This window comes from Numenius arquata, chromosome 8, assembly GCF_964106895.1.
Source record: "Numenius arquata chromosome 8, bNumArq3.hap1.1, whole genome shotgun sequence".
NCBI lineage: Eukaryota > Metazoa > Chordata > Aves > Charadriiformes > Scolopacidae > Numenius > Numenius arquata.
In genome coordinates, this window is record NC_133583.1 from 5258017 (window position 1) to 5267998 (window position 9982).

General features: G+C 45.4%; 1 protein-coding gene across 10 annotated transcripts in view; it reads left to right on the forward strand.

Annotated features, from left to right (window-relative positions):
- Nucleotides 1-9482, forward strand: part of FOXP1 (forkhead box P1) — a 166189-nt gene extending 156707 nt beyond the window's left edge. For all 10 annotated transcript variants that reach the window (XM_074152037.1, XM_074152034.1, XM_074152032.1 and 7 more), the window contains 2 exons: nucleotides 2771-2937; nucleotides 9338-9482. In XM_074152037.1, the coding sequence (XP_074008138.1) occupies nucleotides 2771-2937; nucleotides 9338-9482 (312 nt within the window). The remainder of the gene's footprint in view (nucleotides 1-2770; nucleotides 2938-9337) is intronic.
- The last annotated feature ends 500 nt before the right edge of the window (nucleotides 9483-9982 follow it).

Sequence of the window (9982 nt, forward strand, 5' to 3'; positions counted from 1 at the left end):
ACTTGTGGAGAAGCTCACTGATGGCCATGGATATTTCCTTGGGCAACCACGTTTCGTGGAAGGTTTAGCAGACTTCTCTTTTCAGAACCAAGAAACAGATTATTAGGGGAAAAGCGATGTTCTGCATTTCTTCTAATTATCTGAGTTTATGCAGTAACTTCTGAAAAGCAAAGGAACGCATGTTTAAATGAAGCAACTGTAAATACCATTCATTAGTAACTTATTTTCCCTTGAGTCTTGTGAAGTGTGATTTTTAAAGACTGCTTTGTCTCTTGAATAGTATTAAGATTACAGGCACATTTTACATTCATGAGGCTGAAAGGCAAAAGTGAAATGATCCTGCATTTCTTCACATTGTTAACTATGTGACTAATTTCAATTAATATGCTTATCATACGGAACTGTTCGTGTTTTATTTCTGAAACACGTGTCGTTGTCGTCATCTCCATCCATTCTTGTCTTTTGTGATAACCTCCAAACTGTTTCCATTTCCCGCTTTTCCTGGAAGTGGCACGTACTCGTGTGTCCCGTCCCCGTCGCCCCCCCAGCCCCGTAGCATCGTGTGAACTGAGCTGATGAGCCTGGGCCAGATTTGCTGCCGCTGTGGCCCCTCTAATAAACAGGGGTGAACAATATCCGTAATAAACGGGGGTGAGCAATATCCGTTGCACTGAGACAGCTCCTCTTTTAGGTTGAAAATACACCAGCGGGTTCCTCGCTCCTCTCCCCTCCCCGTTGGATTTTGGAGGCAGAATTCCTGCGGGTGCTGTATGGGGGTTTGGGTGAAGCTGGTGCTGCGTGGGCAGTTCAGACCTCGCTCGGGCAACAACCTTCCTCCTAGGACACAAGGCCACTTTACCTGCCGGTGCCTCTGTTCAGTCTAATTAATAATTAATGGTCAGCATTCCCCTGGCAAAGATGGGCTCTTTGCACATCCCCATGGGCGCAGTAGCCACCTCTCCGGGGTGTTGCGTGCCACTGGGATGGCAGGATGGGTTTTTCTTCTCCTGTGGGGTGGCAGAGCCGCCCCTCTCCTTCACCCCAACCCCTTGACGTCTCCTCCATCTGTTCTCCCTCACAGCCAGGGAAAAGCATCATCTCTTTCCCCTCTCTGTGTGTGGAAGGGACGGGAGCTCCAGCTCTCACCAGCACTCTATTTTCCCAGTGGGTCGCCGGGGGCTCCCAAAACGCCCCCCTCCCCTATTATTATCTTTGTAGCAGATGGTCCTCGTGTCCCACCTCTCCCCCAGTAAATTGCTTTACTGCAATTACAAGTTATCACTATGGGTGAAGAACTTGAGTCATTATTTTGCCAAGTGCAGGAAATGTGAACCATTCTTTGCATCCCCTAATCACAATGAGTTTGCCGGTTGTTGAATCAAGAAGATAAAAATAATCCTCCCCGTTAGAATAGCTTTTGTAATCACGTGCGACACATAGGGCTGCACATGGAGAGGTCAACGTAAGGAAGAATAAAAGGGGCCGTGCTCCTGAAGATGCTGTAGTCAGGGCTGGCCGTGCCCCCCCCTCTTTCCCATCCCATCTCCCCCTGTCCGGTCTCTGACTGTGCTTGCCTGGGAACAGCTCTGCCGGCTGGGATGGCAACAGGCAAGGAGTTTTGTCCTACGAATTAGGAGCAGACGAGAGCGTTTGGCGGGGGGGGGGGAAGGATATTTGCATGAATTCCCCTCCCACGGGCAGGGTTTGCATCAGGCAGACCTGGAGCCTGATGGATTTTTTTGGCTCGGCCGCCGCAGCCGGCTGACCTCCCCCCGGAGCAGGTCGAGCGCTGCCGAGCCAGCGTCTGCGGCTCTCCGGTGATGTCAGCCGGATCTGGCTGCGATGGGTGAAATGGTTAAATGTCCTCTGAGTCCCTGGGCAATACGGCCTTGGAAAACAGTGCATCCCATCCCTGCCAAACGCTGGGCTCCTCCGGGGGCTCCGGGCTTCTGCGCTCCCACCGCTGCCGCGCCGGGCACGGGACTGTGCCGTCAACATGAGCTAATGCTGACACACAGTAAATATTAGCAGGCAGAACGGTGGGAATCAGAAGGAAAATATTTAACAGTTCATTCTCTTCCTACAAAGATTTCCATTTAGAAAGTTAACTCCAGTGTGCCTCTGCATGGTGTTTCTTTAGAACAAGGGAAAACTGAAATAAAATGGTCAGATCTGTAATAGCTAAGGTAAGAGCTGAGTTGCTGAGGCTTAAAAAATTTCACACGAACTGGTTCAGCTCTTGGGTAGATCAGTGCAACTCGGCCTGATCCAGTGAGTAACCACAACTTCGCTCTTCTGTCAGGAGAAAAACCAAGCTCAGTAGCACTGCCCTCCTGCTTGGTGCCTGTTGGCTCTGGTGGGAAGGAGTTATCAGCTGAGCGACTTCTAATTTTTTTCCCCATTTCATTAAAAACAAAACCCAAACCTAAGCCACAAAAAAAACCTCCCAAAGCTCCAAACATAATTTTTCAAAATGAAAATAGGAACAGGACATTTTATTTTTTCCGGGGGGTGTGATTCCAAATAGGGAATGGAAAGCTCCATCCTCTCACAAGCCAATGCAGCTATGAATGCTTAAACCCAGATGTAAATGATGCTGAATTTCCCTTGGTGGAATCAGGGTAATACCTATCAGAAAGTGCAACATTTGAAAAAACGGTAATTGCAAGTAATGTAAATGTGGGGAACGTTTTGGAATAAGTGGGCGTGTTGTGCAATGTATAAAAATGTTAGTCATGGCTCTTCATATATTTGTTTGTGTCCCTGGCAGGCTTCAATGGCTGAGAACAGTATACCTCTATACACTACTGCTTCCATGGGAAATCCCACTCTGGGCAATTTAGCCAACGCGATGAGGGAAGAGCTCAATGGTGCAATGGAGCATACGAACAGTAACGGGAGTGACAGTAGTCCAGGACGTTCCCCTATGCAAGCGATGTAAGTACAGCAGTGGTGTGTTTGTGGCTCTAGACGTTGTCTTACCGTCTGCTAAGCGGGGCTCTGGAGGCCTTCGTGGTTGGCTCTTGAGGTTCATGGATGGAGCGGCAAGAGGAGAGGTCTCCATCTGGGGACGCGCTTAGGTGGATCAGAACGTAAAATCACAGTTGGCCATTTACCAACTTCCACATAAAATGAATCGGCTCAATCCAGTCCGACAGGCACACAGAGATATAAAATTGTTAACTTGTTTGCCTTTCTCTTCGTTAAACCTTGCAAAACCTCATAGACAACTGCTGTCCTGGAGAAAAAAATACCTGATTCCTCTCCCCTTTGGTCCACGTGACAAATGTGCTGGTGGGGCAGAGCTGGGAAATGGGCTGGTTTGACGGGTCTGAAAAAACCCACTCGACGCACAACGGTCTTGCTTAAGCATGAACGATGGCACACGTGAAGGGCTGCGTGATTTATAGATTGCTCTTAAAATATCAAAAGGAAAATTAATAGGAGCATTATAGCAACAGACGGCGGTATAATGAGTGCATATATAACTTCATGAAGTAATGGGGGATCGCCGTCCCCTGCTCAATGTGAATGGCACCCGGGCAGGGAGCTGGCGCAGGAAAGGGTAAGGCAGGAAGGGTGTGATGCCCCGATGGGTGTGTTCGGTATTTATGGGGTGACAGAGTGAGTTTGCAAAGCTATAAATTCCCCCCTCCCCTCAAATTACATACCGGGTAATTGGCGGCTGGTGAGGAAGCCGGAGTTTATAAGTCTTGCAGTTCTCTAAAAACTCTGTGGAGCGGGTGGGTACCTGTGTGAGTGACCGGGTGCGAGAGCCGCGCCGCCTTTCTCCTGCCTCCGCCTGAAAACGGGCTGCGAAATCACTGCCTGACTCGCCAGGGCTCACATTAGGCATTAAAAAGAGAACTAATTTGTAGTCTTCTACTTCAAAGTAATTTGAATAAGGGATTTACAAAAGTAAGTCTAAATCAGAAAGTAGAAAAAACATTAACCTAATACCACGATAGTAATTAGTTGTGAAACTAATTAGCATTTAATGGCAAAAAAGTTTCCCACCTGCATAATGTGTTGTCAGAGGGGAGGGGGCACGAAGGAATCTGAGGCTCTGGGTACTTTGATATCGCAGCATTTTAAATCAGTGCACAAAGTGCTTTGAAAAAAAAAAATCTTTAAAGATGGCAACATTCATTTTTAATTAATAATTAATTTAAGCATTGTCTTTTACCATTTACTTCAAAACATTCAAATAATGTGTTTAGCTTTCCCCGTGATTGTTTGTGCAGTATTAATTATCTCTCCCAAAGTAGCGTTGCATGACACACTTTCCCGTCTCTCGCGGACGGATTCATCTTGAGGCAGTTTTAGTCACAATGCGTTATCCTCTGCCCGTGACCACGTAGGGCCGGCGTGAAGGAGGAGTGAGTGGAGGGACGTGGCTTTTCTCCAGAAACCAGACTTTCTCCCAAAGGGTTTCTCCTGGCCTAACAGCCAGGGACGAACGTTTTATGATGTTGCGTTAATCCAAGTTAATTATTTTTTTGCAAGTCGAAGGCCAGTGTAGTTCACGCACTTCTCATTTCACCTAAGGTTTCGTTGTCTTTGAAGAGACTGCGAGGAGGGAAAAATAACCGAGTTGAAACAGGCTAGGACATCTTCCAGAACTGTGCATAGCCGTGGCCTTTGTTGCACTTAATAATCATCTCTTAGCACATTGATACCAAGGTGAGGGGCACAGAACAAATACTGGAGAGAGAGGAGGACGGGGGGAGGGATGCCTCATTTTCATTATTCACCAGAAAATCCAATTTTCTGTTGTGATATGGAAATGATTGTTTCCTGAGTGTTTTCATTTTCTCAGAATTGATAATATACGTGTTCTCTGCTGAACATTTCTTTTTGCTTAAGTAAAATGTGGCTGGGTGATGTTCCAATAGCAGTCTGTGAGCTTCCCCATTAAAACGGTGTTTCCAAGTAGTTTGAAGGGATCTGAAGACAGAACACCGCTCACATGTCGCGGGGTTTACCCTGTTTACTAAATAAAATCACGAGTCAACAGCGCATTTCCATACGCTGTGCAGCCTCTTATTTTCCCTAAGCCTGCTTTGTTAATGACATTTTCAATTTTTTTCTCAGAACAGATTTCCTTGTCATAATGCAAATTATTTTTTAAACAATTTCAGTATATTAGAATAAATCAAGCTTTAAACTTTATTGTAATGTTTAAAGGACCTTGTTAACATGACAGCTAAGAAGTCTAACACTTTAGCTGAAGTCTTATTACCGCTCATTCGTTTCCTTTTTATGACACATTGAACCACGGCTAGGTTTTTTTTTTTCCCCCTTCTCTCTCCCTCCTTTTGAAACACTAGAAAGTAGTCGCATAATTACAGCTTGGGGACATAACACTTTCATCCTGATATGCTCCGAAGGTAGCCACAAAGCAAACTACTCCATGCTGTGTGCACCACCAGAACTCGGTGGCTTTAAACAACAGTCAGCTTTATTAAAAACTCCTCTGTTCCCAGAGTGGACAAACAAAAGAATTACTCAGATGTGAAAAGAAGGGGAATCTGTGTTCAGCAAGGTTATTTATTGTTAACCCCTTCTGGGGGCTCAGGCATCTACTTAAAAGGAATGGGCTGAAATTCTGCTACTACAAAAAAGAAGTGGGAAACCCTTTCTCCCCCCTGTTCCCCCCCCCCCCTTTTTTTTTTTCTTTCTGCCTAGAAAAAATCTTTCAGCATTTACCTTTTCTGTAATTTAGAGACCGCATTCTTGAGTCTCTAAAGGCAGTTTTCCTTCCCCAGTTTGGGGTTTTGGTGAGGTGGTAAATAGAGCTTTGGACTTACTTGAGAGATGTAAAAGTCTCCCTTTGCCTTTAAGCCTGTTTAAGCTTATTTATTTCAGTTGCTGTGAAATGTTTGAGCAAAATCAGGGATTCGGTAAGGTTTCCTCCTCACACACCACTTTGTGGTTACGACTGACAGAGTACACAAGGAGTTGATTTTTTTTTTGTTGCTTTCCTTGCAGATCTTTCCCTGGGGGGGTGGTATTACCCAGATAACCCTTCTAATTTGGGGGATGGAGTTTTTGCCAAGCTGGCTGTCTGATGTTTGTCCAGCACGTGAGCTGCTGGAGGAGGCTGGTGTGGCTGTGCCTCTCCATGGCTTTGTGGCCCTCCCCGGCTTTGTCTCGCTCGGGGTCGAGCAGCCCTTTTCATAACTTGGTGCCTGCTTTGCTTCTCACTCCTGAAGTTTTGGGCTTTTGATTTCTGGGAACCACACCAAACCTCAAAAGAGAAGCTCAGTGAAAACAGCCTGGTTTCACCTGTTTTCATAACAAAACCAGAAGCGGGGCAGGGTTTGCTTTGGAAAGGTTCAGGGACCTTTGAAGAAGGTTTCACAGCATTTTGGGTGGTTGCGAGCCCAGTGGGTTCTGTCTTACCTTTGGCTAAGCACAAGGTGGTGCAAGGCGTAATGGCTTCAAACTGGAAGAGGGTAGACTTAGATGAGATCTCAGGAAGAAATTTTTCATTCTGAGGGTGGTGAGACACTGGCCCAGGTTGCCCAGGGAAGCTGTGGCTGCCCCATCCCTGGCAGGGTTCAAGGCCAGGCTGGATGGGGCTTTGAGCAACCTGGTCTGGTGGGAGGTGTCCCTGCCCAGGGCAGGGGGTTGGAACTGGATGATCTTTAAGGTCCCTTCCAACCCAAGCCATTCTATGATTCTGTGACACTGAGATGTGGCCCTTGAGCATCCTTTGGAGAAACTCCGAGGCCACCTCTGCTGCACACGATATGACTTCTCCTCTCCCTTTTGAAAACTTCTCATCTGCATTTTCAAAAACAATACTTCTTTTCCAAAAAATAAAAGCCCGGCAGCAGCATCAAAACCAGAAAGCCAACAACAAACAAGACTTCTAAATTAAAACAGCAGTAAGAAAGATCACTGCTATAAAGGCCGAGTAGCCCATGCTTTATCACTCTAGCCGCTCTTTCCCCCTTTTTCTTCTGTTTTCCATTTCACGTTTTCTCCCAAGTGAAGGGCCCCACAGCCTATTCATAATAGAAGTTTTTCTGGTTGCAAATAATCAACGTGGTTTCACGTTCGCAGCCACGAGCCGCCGGGACGGTCAGCACGTGCTCACCTCTGAGACGGCGATCCGCTCACCAGACTTTTTATATACTTATGCTAATTCTTAATCTCTGGTATTTGAATCATCTCCTCACGGTCTTTTTTTTGATTTTACCCCCACCTTTTTCAATAATTAGGTCACATTTGTATGAGCAACGTCTCTGTCCTTGTAATTTTTTCAAAAATGTCGTGACATGCAGAGGAACCTCTTTGCTCCCAAGGATGTGTTGGTAGGACACGTGTTAGTGAATTTGAAGGGAAAAGGTGTGTGTGCACGGATGCTGCATCTCTTCTCCCCGCCGTGCCTTTGTCAGATGGGTTGGAAGGTGCAGTTAATACTCAACTATTGATCTAGCACTTAACAACTCAAGAAGTTGAAATATGCAGGGACTTGAAAGGCATTCACAGCTCATATTCAAAATGTCTGGAGTCAGCAAGTTGGATGCTTCCTAAACTGATCCAGATTGAAGCTAAAATAAATAAATAGGGTGGGGTAGAGCTTTGCACACCACGCAAGGTACAACTGCTTCACCCTGGTGGCTTCAAACAGGCAGGGTTACCTTTGGCTTGTACGTGGATTCTGAGTACATTTTCCCTCTTCGGTGATTTATTCTTGCTGTCTGTCAGTGCAAGGGAGTCCAGACAGTATCATCCTTCCTATCCACACAAAACATAAACCAAAACACAGCTATTTTAACTCATTCATTTTAAAGCAAAGCTGTGCAAGGAGAGGAAAAGTTCTTACAAACGAAGTTTTGCGCTTTGGGTTATGTTTTCACATAGCCGACACGCAAAGGGTTAAATCAGCCCGCATAGAGGAAAAACAAGACTCTAGGAGGTGAGTATCAACTCAATGAGAGACAGAGTGGGACTTGAACTCATTAACACTTTATTTTAAGGGATTGCCTACAACATCAATTATTTAGGAAGCAAACAGGGTCTGCGTTGCTGTGTCGCATTATTAATACTCGGTAATGTCAATAAAATCTGACTTTCCTATAAAGTCCCACCAACAAGACACTATTGACTCACAGAGCTATTTTACATTTCAAAAGCTGCCGAACAAAAAAAAAAAAAAAAAAAAAAAAGAGGAAAAAAAAAAAGGTAATTTGTATTTGTATAGGATTTGTTGTAAATATGATTTACGAACAACATTTTTCAATTGTTATCAAACCCGTTTTGAATGACCAAGCCCCGTTCCCCTGCGGGTTATTCATGTGCTATGCTGTAATGAGAAATTTGGCAGATCTCATCTCTTTAGTACATCCTTGTGCCCACCATGAGCTGGGGATCATGTTCTGCCTTGTTTACAGCTGACAGTGTTATTATTCTCGTTAGGACTGTGCTTTCTTATCATATTGTTGTGTTGAGCGAGCCTTTTCCTCTCTGTTTGTGTTTCCTGGCAGGGCTTTTCTTCCCTTATTGACAGTTTGTAAAAATATGCATTAATTTGGAGTTTAAAGCATGTATCATGGTGTCTCTTTGCTGTGTTTGCTTGAAGTTGATTAATGATAGAACCTCACTTGGGGTCGTCCTCTGGAGAGTTGTCTCACAGGTTCTGCATGTTAACGAGAGACGCCGCACACACAGCGAGCGATGATTAGCCCAGCCTCCGCCGGCTCGGCGGGCTGACAAACTGCTGCTTTGCCGTTCGGATGCTTATTCCGCTTATTTATCCAAAGATTGTATTAATCAACTTAATATGTCAGCTGAGAGCATTTTCTCTCGATCCCGAGACAGAAACCCTATCGAGGTGCTCCTCCCAGAGTGTTTTCCCGGGGAAGTTCACAGAATCACACAATCACATGGGGTTGGAAGGGACCTCTGGAGATCATCTAGTCCAACCCCCCTGCCAAAGCAGGTCCACCCAGAGCAGGTTGCACAGGAACGTGTCCAGGCAGGTTTTGAATGTTTCCAGAGAAAGAGACTCCACCACCTCCCTAGGCAGCCTATTCCAGTGCTCAGCCACCCTTAAAGTAAAGAAGTTCCTCCTCATGTTTAGGTGGAACTTCTTACATTCAAGTTCGTGCCCATTTCCTCTTGTCCTGTAGTTGAGCGCTGCCTGCCCGGTGTAGCCTTTGCTTGGCTCCAGTGGCCAGCATAGAAGTTGAGGGTCTTCTCTTTGGTGCCCTGGAGCTCCTAGGCCTGGCACACCGGGTCTGAAGGCCCAGACCGCCTCATCTTTTTCAAACCACCCATTTTTGAACGAGCAACTCACTCATTGATCGTGTTTTCCTTCTTCCAGGCACCCCGTGCATGTCAAAGAAGAACCGTTAGATCCAGATGAAAATGAAGGCCCGCTATCCTTAGTGACAACAGCCAACCACAGTCCAGATTTTGATCACGACAGAGATTATGAAGATGAACCTGTAAATGAGGACATAGAATGAGTATGTCTTGACATCATTATCCTGAGAATGAAGATTGGAAGAACACGTCAAACTTAGCTGTGAAATCTCTCCATTATTGTACAGTCTGGAGGATTCTCAGTCCACTTTGACAACTATGAAATATGTTAACTCTTAGTGCCATCAAGTATCCCATTTGGGAGTATTTTTGATTTTTCTACTTTTTGTTGAAAAAAGGAATTTGTACTCTGTGCATTGGATGGACTTGTTTGGTACTTGGGATTTTCCTCTCTTACAGTCAACATCAGTGTTGTAAATTTGCTAAACTGATTCACTTGCATTTAGCAGCCAGCTGTGGACTGCAGGTCCTGCCAATTTTGGACACTTGAGGACATCAAACTGAGCATGTACACCTGAACTGCAGATCAAGTCTTTGCCCAGATTTTAAGGATTCCAATGGACAACATATTTGCACAGTACTGCATGTTGATTATCACTGCCTTTACTCCATTTTTTTTTGTTTTGTTTTGTTTTTTTTTTGG